The 16,748-nt window shown below is 56.0% G+C and overlaps 2 protein-coding genes across 4 annotated transcripts; both read left to right on the plus strand.

The window, feature by feature from the left end:
- Window positions 1-1,705: 1,705 nt before the first annotated feature.
- Window positions 1,706-9,573, plus strand: BABAM1 (BRISC and BRCA1 A complex member 1). Of its 3 annotated transcripts, none has more exons than XM_040444853.1 (10): window positions 1,706-1,776; window positions 2,058-2,101; window positions 3,371-3,731; window positions 4,457-4,515; window positions 5,194-5,314; window positions 5,398-5,476; window positions 6,683-6,707; window positions 7,927-8,056; window positions 8,246-8,332; window positions 9,072-9,573. In XM_040444853.1, the coding sequence occupies exons 3-10, from the start codon at window positions 3,432-3,434 to the stop codon at window positions 9,273-9,275; spliced, it is 1,005 nt and encodes a 334-aa protein (XP_040300787.1). In that variant the 5' UTR covers window positions 1,706-1,776; window positions 2,058-2,101; window positions 3,371-3,431; the 3' UTR covers window positions 9,276-9,573. The 3 variants fall into 3 exon arrangements, with proteins under 3 accessions (XP_040300787.1, XP_040300789.1, XP_040300790.1); XM_040444855.1 differs by having other exon boundaries at window positions 3,419-3,731; XM_040444856.1 differs by lacking the exons at window positions 1,706-1,776; window positions 2,058-2,101 and adding an exon at window positions 2,804-3,259 and having other exon boundaries at window positions 3,339-3,731.
- A 1,371-nt stretch (window positions 9,574-10,944) lies between these two features.
- ANKLE1 (ankyrin repeat and LEM domain containing 1) lies at window positions 10,945-15,200 on the plus strand. The gene is made up of 9 exons (XM_040445551.1): window positions 10,945-11,006; window positions 11,046-11,231; window positions 11,681-11,786; window positions 11,886-12,030; window positions 12,258-13,031; window positions 13,194-13,371; window positions 14,096-14,255; window positions 14,361-14,490; window positions 14,748-15,200. Exons 1-9 carry the CDS (start codon window positions 10,945-10,947, stop codon window positions 14,933-14,935), a joined length of 1,929 nt encoding a protein of 642 aa, XP_040301485.1. The 3' UTR covers window positions 14,936-15,200.
- Window positions 15,201-16,748: the final 1,548 nt, after the last annotated feature.

The raw sequence follows: 16,748 nt of genomic DNA on the forward strand, positions 1-16,748 counted from the left end.
GGTTCCTTCTTTCCAGAACGCCCTTCATTCTCTTGTTTTTCTGGCAAGTTCTCCATTCTTGAAGACTCAGCTTACATAGCTCCTCCTGGATGTCAATCACTGGAGCCTGGCTTATGAGGGCAGGTTTAACTGACCACACACACACACACACACACACACACACACACACAAAGAAACTGATGCTCGTGGTTTTTTTTTTTTTTAAGTTTGTTTATTTTCAGAAAGAGAGTGCAAGCGGGGGAGGAGCAGAGAGAGAGGGAGAGAGAGAGAATCCCAAGCAGGCTCTGCACTGTCAGTGAGGGGTTCCACACCGGGCTCAAAGAACTCACAAACCATGAGATCATGATCTGAGCTGAAATCAAGAGTCTGACGCTTAGGACAAAAAAAAAAAAAAAGTCTGACACCTAACCAACTGACCCACCCAGGTGCTCCTCAAAGCGTGTTTTTCCTTTTAATTTTTTAATGTTTATTTATTTTTGAGAGAGAGAGTGAAACAGAGCACAAGTGGGTGAGGGGCCGAGGGAGAGACAGACAGAATATGAAGCAGGCTCCAAGCTCTGAGCTGTCAGCACAGAGCCCAATGCGGGGCTGGAACCCACAAACTGAGATATGACCTGAGCCGAAGTTGGACGCTTAACCGACTAAGCCACCCAGGTGCCCCCCTTCAAAGTGGGTTTTAAATTGTTTGGGAGTGGGGTGCCTGGGTGGCTCAGCTGGTTAAGCATCCAACTTGATTTCGGCTCAGGTCATGATCTTACGGTTCATGAGATGGAGCCCCATTCCAGCTCTGCTCTGACACTGCAGAGACTCCTTGGGATTCTCTCTCTCTCTCTCTCTCTCTCTCTCTCTCTCTCTCTCTCTCAAAATAAATGAATAAACATCTTTTTTTTTAATTTTTTTTCAACGTTTATTTATTTTTGGGACAGAGAGAGACAGAGCATGAACGGGGGAGGGGCAGAGAGAGAGGGAGACACAGAATCGGAAACAGGCTCCAGGCTCTGAGCCATCAGCCCAGAGCCCGACGCGGGGCTCGAACTCCCGGACCGCGAGATCGTGACCTGGCTGAAGTCGGACGCTTAACCGACTGCGCCACCCAGGCGCCCCAAAATGAATAAACATCTTAAAAAGTACAAAGAAAAGCAAATGACAATCTTTTTTAAAAAAATGGTTATGGGGGTAAGAGGAGGAGTGCGCATGAAGAAGAAAGGGTGGTTTGAAATAGTTTGGGCTCAAAGGTCTGTAGAATAAGGAACAGAATTAAGTAACTGGGAAGGGCCTGGCGCCTGGGCCACGCCCACCTCGGTCCGCAAAAACCCGCCCCTCATTGAGGGCTAGGTCAGCTCCACAAATCACTAATCAGCCCCACCTCGTCTTCTAAATCCCGCCCAAGTTACCTGTGTTCAGTTTATCACATTGCAAGTGGCCTTCTCCCTCCCTGTGAGCCGATTCTATTGAAAGCCCCACTTCACTAGGCCTTGTTCCAGCCTATCAGAGTAGAAGCGCTGACCAGTGTACCTGATTCTGCCAGAAACATAAAAGCTCTGGCTATTCTTCCTTTAACCAATCACCTTCCAAGCCCCACCCCCTAGCACAGCCCCAGCCTATCAGCTTTCAAGGCTCACCAGCCTTCCCCAGTTCGGCCGTCCGCTCGCCTGACGGCTTGCTGGACTACATTTCCCAGGAGGCGTCGCGCCCGCGCCGCACTACTTCCGGGCTGCGAAAGATGGCGGCTTCCTAGCCAGCGCTCGACTGAGTTGGAGGGAGGCTCCGGCTACGGTGAGAAGCGGTTGGGTGCTTGCGGTCCAGTCCTTAGAGGTCCAGCCCCTAGCCTTTCCTGAGGCTTCCGCCTTCAGCTCTGGTTTCTCCTGAAGTTTTCTGGTTTCTCGTCCATCTGTCTTGCTGAAGCTAAAGCATTGTTTTCCTTAGAGATTGTGGGGGTTGCAAGGCGCATAGAGACCACAGGGACATCAGCCCACACCCATGCCCAGACAGGGAAACTGTTGGTGTCCATCCTCAGGGACCTTTAACACCTAGATTCTTGACCTTCCTTTGTGCAGACACCCTCTAGACAGCCCACTGTCCCCTGGAGACGAACCCAGAGGTAATTATTATTACTATTTAATTATTTTTCTTTGTCCTTTTTTTTTTGTTTGTTTTTTGTTTTTTTAAGGGGGCACCTGGGTGGCTCAGTCGGTTAAGCCTCCCACTCTTGATTTCGGCTTAGGTCATGATCTCTTGGTTCATGAGATCAGGCCCTCCGACCGGCTCCGTGCTGAATGTGGCGTCCACTTGTGATTCTCTGTCTCCCCGTCTCTTTCCCTCTCTCTCTCTGCTCCTCCCCCTCCTCTCTCTCAAAATAGATAAATAAACCTTTTTTTAAAAAAGATTTTAGTTTTAAGTAATCGCTCCACCCAGCGTGGGTCCCCAACCCACAACCCCAAGATCAAGAGTGCACGCACGCTCTACCCACTGAGCCAGCCAGGCCCACCCCAGCTAATTATTCCCTTCACCTTAAAATGAAAACTGTCAGTTATTTTACCAGCAAAAAGAGGTTTGGGAGTAGCAGAGAATTGCAATGCAGAATACAGGAGCTATAGCAAAACCTTAGGCAAGCCCAGAACAAAGGAGAGGAGTGCTCTTTTATAGAGGAAAGGGGAATTGGGGGGGACTGTTAAAACCCCAAAATCCATCAGAGTACACTGGGAATTTGCAGTTTAGTGGCTTTTCACTGGCTAAGTTATGACAGTGTGTCATTGGCTGGGCTGTTGGCCAGGCACTGAGAAAATCTTTCATTTTCTTGCAGGGTTAGTAAAATACAGTCTTCCTGTTGGGAATGCGAGGTCTCTCTCTTGCGGTTGGGGTCTACGTTTGTAGTAGCGCGTGAGAGCGCCCCCTTTTGGCTTCTGCACTCCATTTTAAATGAAGTTTCCGTATTCAGTTTCCCACAGGCATAGCTGGACCCAGGTGGGCAGAGATACAGCTGCCATTCTCTGGGTGAGCAGCACTTCAGAAGGGCTGCTTGGAGGCAAAAGAGACTCCTGGCAGCTCTTGACTTCTGCCCTCCTAGCCCTGCAACTCTTAACGAATCCCTCTTCCCTAATGGCACTATTGGAAGTCCCAGAGATGCCCCTCACTGACCTGTGTTGGGTCATGTCGCATCTCTGAGCCATTCGTGGTGGCCAGCATTGTTCATTGGCCAAGGAGAGGGGCGGGGTTATCTCTGCAGAAAAAATGGGAGATCGTTACCTGAAGTCAGAGTGGATGCCCGGCACCCATTCCACAGATGAGGAAACTGAGGCCAGAGAGGAGTGAGTTTTACAGTCATTAGGCAGTTCGTGCCGCGTCCTGCCCAGTAACCAAATGTTTTTAAAACCCCTAAGGGGAGGAACCTGGCTTCCCCCAACCCTACTCCATCCAGCCACTCAGGGGCCATGGAGGTGGCAGAGCCCAGCAGCCCCACTGAGGAAGAGGAGGAAGAGGAGGAGGAAGAGGAAGAGGAAGGGTCTGCGGAGCCCAGGCCCCGTACACGCTCCAATCCTGAGGGGGCTGAGGACCGGGCACTGGGGGCCCAGGCCAGCGTGGGCAACCGCAGTGAGGGTGAGGGTGAGGCGGCCAGTGCTGACGATGGGACTCCCAATCCTCCCGGAGCTGGCCCCAAGCCCTGGCAGGTGCCCCCGACAGCCCCCGAAGTCCAGGTGCGGACGCCAAGGGTCAACTGTCCAGAGAAGGTGGTAAGTGTGGGGCCTGGCCTGTGGCCACGAGGTGTTAGGGAACCGTAGGTTTAACGTTCTTGCCTTTTGGGAGTCACTCTGCAAACAGTCACTTCGTAGGCGTTTTCTAGAGCTGCCACAACAAATTACCACAGGCTGGATGACTTAGCACAACAGAAATCTATCCTCTCACTATTCTGGAGGCCAGAAGTCTGATATCAAGGTATGGGTAGGGCCATACTCCCTCTGGAGGCTGTAGGGAAAGATCCTTCCTTGCCTCTTCCGGTCCTTGGGGGCTCCACACATTCCTTGGCTTGTGGCCACATCCCTCCAATATCTGTCTTTCACACAGCCTTCCTGTCTGTTGGAGTCTTCTTTCTCTTATAAGGACACTTATTGAATCAGGATCTTTATTTTATCTCAAGACCTTTGTCTTCGTTCTATCAGCAAACACCCTAATTTCAAAACAAGTCACATTCTTATAGGGCGTGTCTTTGTGGGGGATGGGACTCAATTCAACCCGCTATGCCAGACATTCGCTGGCTCATGGATGCCCTCATAAACCCGGACTCCTAGGCTAGTTTCCCCCGAACTGCTATCTTCCAAAGTAGATTGCTTGGTTGAGAACTGGGGCGGGTCCATCATACCACCTTTTCAGAGAGAGCTGCTTAGAGAGGGCCCGTGCCGTGCGGGCCGGGGTTAATGTCCAGGCACGGTGCCGTCACCTCCCTCCAACCTGCTTGCAGATCATCTGCCTGGACCTGTCAGAAGAAATGTCGCTGTCAAAGCTGGAGTCCTTCAATGGGTGAGAGGAGCATTTGGGGGCTTGAATACGTAGCCGCGGCTTGGGGCTGAGCCCAGAAACCTCAGGGCTTCCTCTCTGAGACCCACACAGCTTGGCCTGGCTTGGGGCTCGGCGCCATCAGAGTAGCAATGACACCTGATAACAATAGAGCACAGCCCGTCGGGGCTCTGTTTCAAGCATGTGAGAGCTGTCATGTGCCACCCACGTCACAACAATGACTCAGAAGCTCTGAGAAGTAAAGTGACTTGCTCAAGACCTCACAGCGAAAAGGCAGAGCCAGGATTCAGACCCAGGCCTAGCTGACCCCGAAGCCCGTGGCTTGAGCAACTGAGTCTCTGTGGGGCTGGGTGGCAGGGCCTGGATGGGGTCTGAGGAGTCCTGGGGGATACTGAGGACAAGCCTGCCTTCCCCTCACTGCTTTCCCTAAACATCTGTGGCCGAGAGAAAGTCTGGGGGAGACCTCATGCGGATCCATTGTGAGACCCAGGCTGGCCAGAGGAAGCCATTTGGAGAGGGCAGAAGCTGGGGAGGGGTGCCTGGGCTCTGCCTCCTCCCCGCGGCAATACCTGGGCCTCCAGTGCCTAATCCTGGAGTTTGCGGAGGGTTCCCTAGGATTAGCAGGTGAGGCGACACCCTCCAGGCCAGGAGGCCTTGCCTTAACTCTCTCTGCCTCCCCAGCTCCAAAACCAACGCCCTCAACGTCTCCCAGAAGATGATTGAGATGTTTGTGCGGACAAAACACAAGATCGACAAGAGTCACGAATTCGCACTGGTGGTGGTGAATGATGACATCGCCTGGGTGAGGCTGGGGCAGGGATCGGGGCGCCTAGGGGCTCCCCGGGGGTGGGGAAGTACCTCGCTGAGGCTTGTGCTTCCCCGCAGCTGTCCGGCCTGACCTCTGATCCCCGCGAACTCTGCAGTTGCCTCTATGACCTAGAGACGGCTTCCTGCTCCACCTTTGGTATCCTTCCAGGCAGGGTGCCCTGTGGCGGGGGCTGGGCTGTTCCGTTGTCTTGGAACCCGCAGAAGTCCGGCTCGGGTCCAGACCCCAGTTGTGTCACTACAAACTTGGGCAAGTAGCCTTGAACCTCAGTGTTTTCATCCCTCTGTAAAACGGGAGGCACAAAACCTTCTTCCCCCTAGGGTTGCCGTTAAGGTAACGTGTGTGTATTTTTGAGAGAGAGAGCACGCGCGAGCAGGGGACTAGCAGAGGGAGAGAGGGAGACCCAGGATCCGAAGCAGCCTCCGGGCTCCGAGCTGTCAGCACAGAGCCCAACGCGGGGCTCGAACTCACGAACCGCGCAATCAAGATCTGAGCCGAAGTCGGACGCTCAACCGACGGAGCCACCCAGGCTCCCCTGCTGTTAAAGTCATAATACAGAAGAAAAAGGAAAAAAAAGCTGATTTAGACTCTAGATGTCAAAACCACACTCGTGGTGTGGAGCATTCTGTGCAGGACCAAGTATACAGTTGGTGCTCAATAAATGGCAATACGTGACTGAAAAGTCACAATCACTGTTATAACTCCCCCAACCTGGGCACATTTTATGTTAATTTGAACACAAAAGGCTCACATGCAGCCCAAAACTTAGATAGAAAATAAGTTAGAAAACAATGCTGTGGGGCGCCTGGGTGGCTCCGTCGGTTAAGCGTCCGACTTCGGCTCAGGCCATGATCTCGCGGTTCGTGAGTTCGAGCCCCGCGTCGGGCTCTGGGCTGACGGCTCAGAGTCTGGAGCCTGCTTCGGATTCTGTGTCTTCCTCTTTCTCCGCCCTTCCCCTGCTCACGCGCTCTCTCTCTCTCTCTCTCTGTCTTTCAAGAATAAATAAATAAATGTTTAAAAGAAAACAATGCTGAGTGTTAGGAGGTAGGGAATGGGGACACCCCACCCATGGCTCTCATTGTGAGGACAGCTGCCCTGGCTGGGAGGGAAAGAGGAACTTTGAGTCACCCAGGGTTTTCAGGGCATCCAGTGCTGGCTTTCTGTTTTGCGACCCATGCTGAGGGAAAACAGGCTCAGGCAGGGCAAGTGACTGGGCCAGGGTCACACAGCATGTCTCCTGCACAGTGGTACCCAGCAGGTGTGAAGGTGCTTAGGCTCTCCTGTCACCAGGATGATGCTCTGCCCATGCTCTGCCACCAGCCTTCTCCTTAGCATCCCTGCCAGATCTGGAAGGTCTCTTCAGCCTCATGTAAGTACTGCCTTCTCCTCATCTCGCCTTCCATTTTAGTCTGCGACGGCCCTGAGGTCCCCCATACCGTTGTTTTAATCCAGGGGGCAGCAAAGTGTCCGTAAAGGGCCAGACAGGAAACATTTCCGGCTTTGCAGGCCATGTGGTCTCTGTCACAGTGACTTTGATTCTGCTGGAGTAATCTGAGACCGGTCACAAACCATACCTATCCCAAGCGGCTGTGGCCGTGTACCAAAAAAACTTTACTGATGAACACTGGACTTTGAATTTCATGTCATTTCCGCACGTCGCAAAATGTTCTACTTTTGAATTTTTCCCCCCAGCCCTTTAAAAACGTAAAAACCAAGTTTAGCTTATGGGTCCTAGTAGTCCAACCCCTGTTTTCCCCAGCCCCCTAAAATGGGTATGGACCTTGTCTTGCCTCTTCCGTCGTGATTAACCTGGTACAACTGTCTCAGCAAATTTTGCCAGTGAAGCCGTCCTGTAAATACTCAGTGGAAGTCATGCTGGATCAAAGGGGTGTGTATTTTTAACCTGCTAGGCTCTGCCAGAGAACCTTCCCAGGAAACCAGCCCTGTGGACCTCCCCCGGCACCGGGGTTGTTCGCGCTGCTGAAGGTTCTGTCTGATGGTGGCAAGGGGTCACCTGTTGCTTTCGCTGTGCTTTTCCCTGAGCCTTTTTTTTCATTCATTTGTAAGCCAGCCAGTGTTCCTGCAGTGATTTGTCTGTTGGTCCCCTTTGCCTGTCTTCCTAGGGAGGTGTCAGCTTTTTTCTTATTAATGATCAGATTTGCTTTTCACATATTAAAGACATCAGCCCTCTGCCTAATGTGAGATCCAGCTGTGGCCGATGGGGGACCTTGGTGCTAACCTAGCAGATAAGATTGGGTCCCTGCCTTAGAGTCTTCTGGCTTGGTGGGACAGGTGCACCTGAGGTCAGCAATGCGGGGGGGGGGGGGATGTTCAGGATCGTGAGGGTGGTCAGAGCAGGCTCCAGCTTTGGGGTCAGCGAAGTCTCCCTGATAGAGCAGGAGAGGTCAGGCAGAAGGGTGAGGCTGGGAGGCAGAAGGAACAGCATGTGGGAAGGCTCAGAGGCAGCAGTGAACTCGGGAAGGGTCATGTGGGGCTTTGCATGCCCATCGGAGGCCTGGGCTCTCTGAGGGTGACGAGAAGGGCGGATCCCCAGTGCCCTGACCTGTCCCCCACCCTCCATTATGCAGCCAGCAGAAGACCGAGCTGCCAGTCACGGAGAATGTGCAGACAATTCCGCCCCCGTACGTGGTCCGCACCATCCTGGTCTATAGCCGTCCGCCCTGCCAGCCCCAGTTCTCCCTGACGGAGCCCATGAAGGTGAGTGGGGCCCGGGAGAGGGAGGGATATATGCAGCCAGCAGAGTGGTGGCTAGGCACGAGGAGGGACTTCCTGATCACGAGAGCTGGGTGCCTCTAGGCAGGTTCCCAGAGTCCAGGACAGAAGCTGGGGAACTGTCACAGGGGCAATGGGGTGACTCGAGCCCTGAAGGCTGCTGTTCTGCTGCAGAAAATGTTCCAGTGCCCATACTTCTTCTTCGATGTTGTTTACATCCACAATGGCGCCGACGAGAAAGAGGAGGAAATGAGCTGGAAGGTGAGAGGCCGTTGTGCGTGTGGGTGGCAGGTCGGTGTAGATGGGGTGTCTCAGAACCCCCCTGCCCTGGGCCTGGGGAATCCCACCTCCGTTTTGCAGCCCTGGAGCCCTGGCCCTGCTGGGTGTGGTCATTTAGTCATTCCACAACCATTTCTGCCTGGCTGCCGTGAGCTAGCGGGGGCCGTCGCGATGGTGGCCCCTTGAGCACGTAGGGCCCTGCCCACCTCGTCCTTAGCTTCTCCTGCTTCTCTCTTTCTGCCTTTGCTCTCACAGGGCCCTGTGCTTGGAGCACCCTTCCCTCCGTGCCTTCCCAGGCCCTGCTGGTCCTTTATATCCCAGCCCTGACCTAGCTGTAGGACCTTGAATAGGCTATTTCCCTCTGAGCCTCAGTTTACCCAACTGTGAACAGGCGGAGTTGAGACTGGCTCCTACTGCTGCCTCGGCACCCAGACCAAAAGTCTCTGTTCGTCAGGGATGATTAGCGTGGGGGCTGGCGGTAGTCTGCATCCAACCGTGCTTCTCCAGACTAGGGGCTCCAGGCCTGAGACCTCCTGGAGTCCCTGACACTGGGTGGGTGGCAGGGAACATTTGCTGACTGTGGGAATGCTTTCTTCCTGGCAAACGCCTCTTCATCCTTCGGAACCTGTCTCTGATGCCCCCTCCTCAGGGAAGCCCTCCGGGGGCAGAGAGGGTCCGTCAGGGGAACCTCTGCCTGAACAGCCCCTCTCTGGCCCCACAGGACATGTTTGCCTTCATGGGCAGCCTGGATACCAAGGGGACCAGCTACAAGTATGAGGTGGCGCTGGCTGGGCCGGCCCTTGAGCTGCACAACTGTATGGCTAAGCTGCTGGCTCACCCACTGCAGCGGCCCTGCCAGAGTCACGCCTCCTACAGCCTGCTGGAGGAGGACGATGAAGCCACTGAGGTTGAAGCCACTGTCTGAACCATCCCCGTGCCCCTCAGCCTTCCTGGGCAGCGAAACCCTTGGCTTGGAGAATGGTTCTCAAACCAGGCTCTGTGGCACCCTGATGGGGAGGGTTCCAGGAGGCTCCCGGGGCACCTGGGGGCCCTGGCAAGAAACTCAAGATTCCAGGAAGCATCCCAGGGACCCTGGGCACCCATTCCCGCTGTTTTCCAGCCCACATCCCGTCGCCAGTTTGTGAACTGTAATTTTTGTTCTTCTTTGTGCGTTTTGATCATCAAAGTAAAAATCTGAGAATCCCTAACCCAGCTCCACAACAGTTACCGTGTGTTCTGGGATCTTTTTGGTTGCAAGTGACAGAAAACCTACCCACTGAACAGAAGGGAGTGGCCAGGTTCTTGTAGACGAAAAGCAAAGTGCAGCTTCAGGCCAGGCCGCATTCACTTGTTGAGACAATGATGCCACTGGGGTGGGCCGAACTGTCTTGCGTGATTGGAGTTCAGTGTGCCCTGCTCTTCTCCCAAACCATGGAAAGGGATGTGATGGCTGTGACTGTTCCCCAAACTACAGCCCAGGTGAAGCAAGGGCTCCCAACACCTCCGTGTGACTGGTCTTGCCTGGGTTAGGTAACCTTACAGTTGGGCCAGTCGTGGGCCAGAGTTGTGAGATGCTCCGGTTGGCCATGCCTCTGTTCTGCCACGGGATTACTGCTCTTTCAAGAAATAATATGGGTTTTTTTCCAGAGAAAGGGAGACCAGAGACACACAACAGGTCTACGATTCAATTATCTTCCTGGATATTGAGCGACTGTGAATGAGAGACGGAGCATGAGTGGGGGAGGGGCAGAAAGAGAGGGAGACACAACCCAAAGCAGGGCTCCAGGCTCTGAGCAGTCAGTGCAGAGCCCAAGGGGCTCGAACTCATTGACCAGGAGATCACGACCGAAGCTGAAGTCCCACGATTAACGGCGTGAACCACCCAGGTGCCCCTAGCAGCTAGATTCTTATATTAAAAAAAAAAGAAAAAAAAAAAAAACAAAAACCCAGCTTTTCCTCCGTATGAGCATTTATTGGGCACCTGTGTACCAGATCCCTGTGGTGAAACCCGTTCAATTTCACACCAGCCTGGAAGGGATTCTCCCATTTTGCAGAGGTGAAAATGAAGGCCCTCAGCGGCCGGCACTCCAAAGTAACGGACTCCTGCTTCCCCAGGAGTGAAAACGGGCGACACGGAGATGGAGGTGGGAGCCGTTAATTGAAACCTTACGTGGCATCTGGGTCGTGTCCGTCGGTGGAGCCCGCCTGGGCAAAACGTTCCAGGAGACATAATGGCATGTGGGCACCTCTGGGCCCGGGACGCAGCTCCACCTCCTCCGTCAGGGTGCGTTCGCATTTCCCCGCTTTTGAGAGGAGATAATGACACCCTCGGTGGCCTCCACCCGCCCGGGTCCTTATCGGCGGCCCCAGACCCTGCTTGAGCGCCACTCGGTGTCGCGGGCCCCCGCAGGCACTAGAAGTCCCGCACCCTGATGTGGACGCGGGTGCGCCGTAGCTCCGCTCCGCTGGGGACACTACGCTCCGGAGGCATCCGGAGACCGGAGGCGAGGGGTGGAGCGGCGCGTGCGCACAAGGGAGCCGCGGGAAGTTCGAAATTGACGGGCAGGGCGGCAGGGCCCGGGGGCATCCCGGGCATGGCCGCGGCGGCCGGCCTGGCGCGGCGGCTGCGGGCAGCGCTGCGGGAGGAGGAGCCGCGGTGAGGGCGAGGGCTGGGCGGGACGGGGGGTGGGGCGAGGGTCGTGGTCCACTCTGACCTCCCAGTCCGTAGGGCCGTGGAAGAACTGCTGCGCCGCGGCGCGGACCCCAACCTGGTGCTCGCGGATGGCGTGGCAGCCATGCACCTGGCGGCCAGAGCCCGGCACTCGCGCGGTCTGCGCTGCCTGGAGGCCCTACTGCACCGGGGCGGGGATGCTAACGCTCGGTGAGGCGGGGCCCGTACCCGGGGCGGAGTGATCCGCGCAGGGGAGGGATTTCCCGAATCCAAGGGCGAGAACTGGGACTTCTGGAGAGGGCATCTCACAGCCCGAGGGCGGAGACTCGGGGCCCAAGGGTGGGGCTTGGGGACTTGGGGGCGGGTTCCTAAAGATCCAAGGGCGGGGGCTAAGGTGCCAGATTGAGGGTGGGATGGGAGGTTGCGGTCGGACCAAGTAGGGATCAAAGATTCGGATCTGGCGGTAGGAGCTCTAGGGTCAGAGAGCAGAGGTTTGAGTCTGGCCGAGGGTGCAGTGTCTAGGATCCAAGAGTGGCGTCTCAGGCTGGGGGGTGGGGCGGGGGGCGGTGGAGATAGGGGGCCGAGAGCCCGGTCTCCGGGGTCCGGAGGCGGAGATCTCATTCCCTCTTCCGCTGACCTCTCCTCCGCTCCTGCCCCAGGTCGGTCGAGGCGCTCACGCCGCTGCACGTGGCTGCCGCCTGGGGCTGTCGCCGCGGCCTGGAGCTGCTGCTGGGCCATGGAGCGGACCCGACGCTGCGCGACCAGGTGGGAGCCCAGCGCCCGCAGTGGCGGGGCAGACCCGGAGGGAGCGAGGAAGGGAGGGAAAAGGGCCTCGGGTGCCCCCTGCTGACCAAGCCGCCGCAGGACGGACTCGGGCCGCTGGACCTGGCGGAGCAGCAGGGGCACCAGGATTGCGCACACGTCCTTCGGGAACTCCAGACTCGGACGAAGACATCGACCCGGACCCGGGCAGAGGGCCAGGAGCCTGAGCCTGAGCCCGAGCCTGGCGGTGGGTGGCGCCTGCGCGTCCTCGGGGCTTAATCTCTGATCTAGTTTTGCGTGTCTCTCTGATGACCGCTCTCTGGTTCTGTCTTACACGCGGTTCGGCCGGTAAACTGTCTGCCTCCGATTCTTTCCCTCCTCCCTGCGACTCTTTCTGTCTGATCCAACCCCCATCTCTGGCTCTGGCTCTCTTCACCCTTCCTCTCTGACCCTCCCTCTCATCCCCCACTTCAGGCCCAAACCCCTGGGGAAAGGGGCTGGACGCCAGCCCCTCTGGACTTCCCAATGTGACGCTGGGCTTCATAGCACTGGGCAGGAGTGATGGCAGGGACATAGGCCTGGAAGCTGGCCCCAGACTCCCCCGCCACCTGGCCCACCCTGAGATTGCTGACAAGGATAGCAGCTTGGAGTACCCCCCAGGACAGTGGGACTACAGCTCAGATGCCTCCTTTGTCACTGCGATTGAAGCTTCTGGAACTGAAGACCCAGCCCCGCACACCTCCTCCTGGGCTAGGTCATCTCCCCAGACCAAGCAGAGACTCATGCCTACTATTCGACCTTCCCAGAGGACGCCAAGGTCCCCAGGTACCCCACAGCTGGTACATCGAGCTGCTGCGGCAGACAGGGAGGCAGAACTAAATACCTGTCTGCAGGCCCTGACTCTGACTTCGCCAGATGCCTCCCCCTCCCCCCTAGCCCTCCCCGATGGGAGCCCTGTGCAGAGCTCCCCTCGGGAGCCACTGCCTGGACTCCCCCATGTTCACTTCCTGAAAGACGAAGAGTTGTCCCTCGACAGTGATGTGGCTGCCCTCTGGCTGACAGAGGATGAGGTGAGCTTCACAGGTGGCAGGGACCCTGTCCCCTCTCGCTGGTGCCCTCCAGTTCCTGCCATGACAGACCTGGAGATACTTCGAGGGCTCCAAGCACTTGGCAAGAACCCTGGCCCCATCACACCCTTCACTCGGACGTACCACCTCCGACGGCTGGAAGAAGCCCGTGCTGCTCCTGGTTAGTCTGTTCTGGGCATCCAGAGTCCAAGGAACTCCCAGGGATCCCTGGAGACCCCTGGCTCTCGGTCCTCCCTCCTTTATTCTTTATGTCTGGGAACAACCCCTTCATTTGTCTGCCTTGACTCAGTTAACCCCCCCACACACACCCTGCCCACCCCAGGCTCAGACTTTTCAGGGCACAGCCCAGAGCTGGCCGAAGCCCTGCGGACAGGCTGTATCCCAGATGCCCAGGCAGATGAGGATGTGCTTGCCCAGCAGTTTGAGCGGCCGGACCCCAAGAGAAGGTGGAGGGAGGGGGTCATGAAGTCTAGCTTCACGTATCTACTGCTGGACCCCAGGTACTTGGGGCAGGGATAGAAAATTCTGGGATTGGTCTGCTTTGTATCCTTTTCTAAGTGTATTTATTCTGAGAGAGAGAGAGAGAGAGAGAGCAAATGCAAATAGAGTAGGGGCAGAGAGAGAGGGAGAGAGAGGATCCCAAGCAGGCTCCACGCTGTCAGCACAGAGTCTGACGTGGGACTGGAACCCACGAACCGTGAGATCATGACCTGAGCCAAAATCAAGAGCCAGACGCTCAACCAACTAAGCCACCCAGGCGCCCCTTTGCTTTGTATCTTTAATATTTATTTGTTTATTTTGAGAGAGAGAGAAAGAGAGTGCATGCGCACGTGCAAGTGGGGGAGGGGCAGAGCGAGAGGGAGAGAGAAAATTCCAAACTGCGCCGTCAGTGCAGAGTCCGATGTAGGGCTCGATCTCACAAACTGTGAGATCACGACCTGAGCCGAAATCAAAGAACTGGGTGCTTCACCCACTGAGCCACCCAGGCGCCCCTGCTTTGTATCTTTAAAAGGGGCACTAGCCCGGTCTGGTCATCAGCTCCTTTATCTATAAAAGGTTGGTTAGACCCCGTTCAAGCTGCTGAGTGTCCTTGGAGAGCATCCACCGCTCTCTGCCCTGGAAGGGGCTCACTGGACTCGGATTCGAGTTGCTTTGCGAACTTAGAAACTGTTTCCGGGGCAGCTGTCATCACTTCTTCCTCTCTGAGTGACCCCTTTCATCCAGGGAGACTCAGGACCTGCCAGCCCGAGCCTTCTCACTGACCCCAGCTGAACGCCTCCGGACTTTTGTCCATGCCATCTTCTATGTGGGGAAGGGGACACGGGCCCGGCCAGATGTCCACCTCTGGGAGGCCCTCAGCCACCGTCGACAGCCAAGAAAGCAGGTGTGAGGATATAGATCAGGGTCATGGCAGGGGCAGCTGGGTCTTGGGGAGGTTAAGGAAGGAAGGGATTGGAGGACAGTCCCTGACCCCACCCTGGCCCACTAGGCCTGCCCCAAAGTGCGCCAGATCTTGGACATCTGGGCCAGTGGTCGTGGTGTTGTCTCCCTGCATTGCTTCCAACATGTGGTTGCTGTGGAGGCTTATACTCGAGAGGCGTGTCTTGTGGATGCTCTAGGTAGGTGCCTGACTTGTGAGGTGGGGGGAGTCACATGAGGGGCACTTGATCTACTGATTCCCTCACCCCTTTCCTCTCAGAGCTGTTCATTCATTCAGCCAATGAGCAATTGTTGAGCACCAACTGTGTACCTTCATGTGCACATATTTTGCTCTTTTGGTTTGTCCCTGCTTAAGGGTAATATGCAGTGGGTTCACCGTCACTTCTGCCAGGGGGTTCCAAGGATGCCCCTGTGACCTCACCCCTAATCTCTCCAGGCATCCAGACACTGACCAACCAGAGACAAGGACACTGCTATGGAGTGGTGGCGAGCTGGCCACCCACCCGGCGACGCCGCTTGGGGGTGCATCTGCTGCACCGCGCCCTCCTTGTCTTCTTGGCCGAGGGTGAGCGAGAGCTGCGGCCCCAGGACATCCGGGCCCGCGGCGGAGTACTGGGGACTTGACCGTCCAGCCTAGGTAGAGATCGGGGTGTTTGAATGTTTCAGCTGCCCCATGCTGACATCAGCCCCCCATCTCCAGCACGCAGCCCGGCGGGTGGGGGGGCAGGCAGCATGGCATATCCCCCCTCAAGCTGAGGGAGGACTTTGTTACAGATGGACCTGCTGGAGAGGTAATGAGCTTCCTGTCATGGGAGGAGGACAAATAGGGAAGCAGAAGTTCTTTGGAATGTTCTAGTGCTTCCGAACATGCTAACGCTTTGGCAGTTTGGTCCCCTCTGTACAGTCCGCTTTTTTCTCCCAGACGCAGGGGACTCACGTGTGGGCTGGACTGGGGGACTCTGCCGAAGTCAAGAGCCAGATTTCTCTGCTTCCCCGCTATGGGACCCCGGGCCAGGAATTTGTCGCTCTGAGGCTCAGTGTCCTTACTTTGTACAGTGGGGACAGTGAGGAGTGCCACCTCAGAGGGTCATTGTGCAGATGGGAGTAAACGAAGCCATGCAGTGCAATGTGTGGTTCAGAGCCCGACACTGAGCCAGAGGCAGCCCGTCTGCCCTGGTGGAAAGTCTCTTGGGGAAGGGAGGTGCCATGATGCTCTCCGGGGGCCGGCTGTGTGTGGTGATATGTGGGCAGAGCTGGGGTGGTCGACAGGGTCTGCGTGAGCGACCAGCCCTCCCCAGGATAGCTGTGCAACTCGGGCCTCCGGACATTGTTTCTCTGCCACTGTTTCTTCCACCATAAAACGGAATAACTAACCGCCACTTCCTGGCGATGCTGTACCACATCAGACTTCACATATGCTTAGAGCTTTAGTAAATGCCAAGCTGTCATCCTGGTGAGGTGTTGGCGGGATCATTTTAGTTTCCAGAAGTAGCTTCTTCAAGCTTTCAGTGTATTTAGATTTGGGAGGATCCGCCGCCCCATTGGGTTGATTCCCCTGCCCATCATCGTGGCTCAGCGAACCAGGTCCTGAAGGGGGCGGGAGGTAACCTGCGCTGAGGTTCCCACCCGCCTCGATCGATTCCTGCGGGCTGAGCCCCTGGCTACTCGTGGGGTGTGGCTGGTGTGGTAATGAGGGGCCGGGCCTCGGGAGTGGGTCGGGCTCTACCATTTTGTGTGTGTGGGGGGGGACTCAACCATTTTAACCAAAGAAGCTCCCAGACCCAAGTCTCTTGGTAAAGTGATAGCAATGAAAAGTGCGCCATATGCCCAGGAATTCACCAAGAAGTCACCGGGAAAGAATCCAGAGACCCCACCCCCACCCCCCAAAAAGACCCCAAAGAGATGGGCTTTGTCTATTCCCAAGGTGGACCCTAATGTCATTTGAGGCCAAATTATTCTTTGCAGTACGGGCCGTCCTGTGCATTGTAGGATGTCAGGACAGCATCCCTGGGCTCCGCCCACTTCCTCCCATCCCCAGTTGTGGCAATAAAACATGTCTCCAGAATTTGCTAGGGGGGAACACTGTCTCAACCAGAACCCCACGCTAAACTAAAGGTGGGCTCACAAACCAGTGGGGAAAAGGACCACAGATGCAGTAACTAAAGGGACAATGCTCTCCCCTCACCGTCCACACAAGCCTCGAGACACATTAGAAAATACAGAGGAGGGGCACCTGGGTGGCTCAGTCCCCTGAGCAATCACTTTGGCTCAGGTCATGATCTCAGGGTTTGTGGGTTTGAGCCCCACGTGGGGCTCTCAGCTGTCAGCGCAGAGCCCACTTCGGATCCTCTCTCTCCCTCTCCCTCTTCCTCCCCCTCCACTCCTTCCTTCAAGAGTGCGCAGATGTGCCTTGGCTCTTTCTTAAAAATAGACATTA

This window comes from Herpailurus yagouaroundi, unplaced genomic scaffold (assembly GCF_014898765.1).
Source record: "Herpailurus yagouaroundi ecotype Mexico unplaced genomic scaffold, PumYag 193, whole genome shotgun sequence".
Classification (NCBI taxonomy): Eukaryota; Metazoa; Chordata; class Mammalia; order Carnivora; family Felidae; genus Herpailurus; species Herpailurus yagouaroundi.

What these genes read in the sequence shown, in the direction of transcription:
- BABAM1 (XM_040444853.1), top strand. Translation starts at nt 3,432, where the DNA reads ATGGAGGTGGCAGAGCCCAGCAGCCCCACTGAGGAAGAGGAGGAAGAG. An exon ending in TCAACTGTCCAGAGAAGGTG is followed by an intron (nt 3,732 to 4,456) that starts GTAAGTGTGGGG and finishes ACCTGCTTGCAG; the next exon opens with ATCATCTGCCTGGACCTGTC. An exon ending in AGGAGGAAATGAGCTGGAAG is followed by an intron (nt 8,333 to 9,071) that starts GTGAGAGGCCGT and finishes CTGGCCCCACAG; the next exon opens with GACATGTTTGCCTTCATGGG.
- ANKLE1 (XM_040445551.1), top strand. Translation starts at nt 10,945, where the DNA reads ATGGCCGCGGCGGCCGGCCTGGCGCGGCGGCTGCGGGCAGCGCTGCGG. An exon ending in ACCCGACGCTGCGCGACCAG is followed by an intron (nt 11,787 to 11,885) that starts GTGGGAGCCCAG and finishes AAGCCGCCGCAG; the next exon opens with GACGGACTCGGGCCGCTGGA. An exon ending in GCCTGAGCCCGAGCCTGGCG is followed by an intron (nt 12,031 to 12,257) that starts GTGGGTGGCGCC and finishes CCCCCACTTCAG; the next exon opens with GCCCAAACCCCTGGGGAAAG.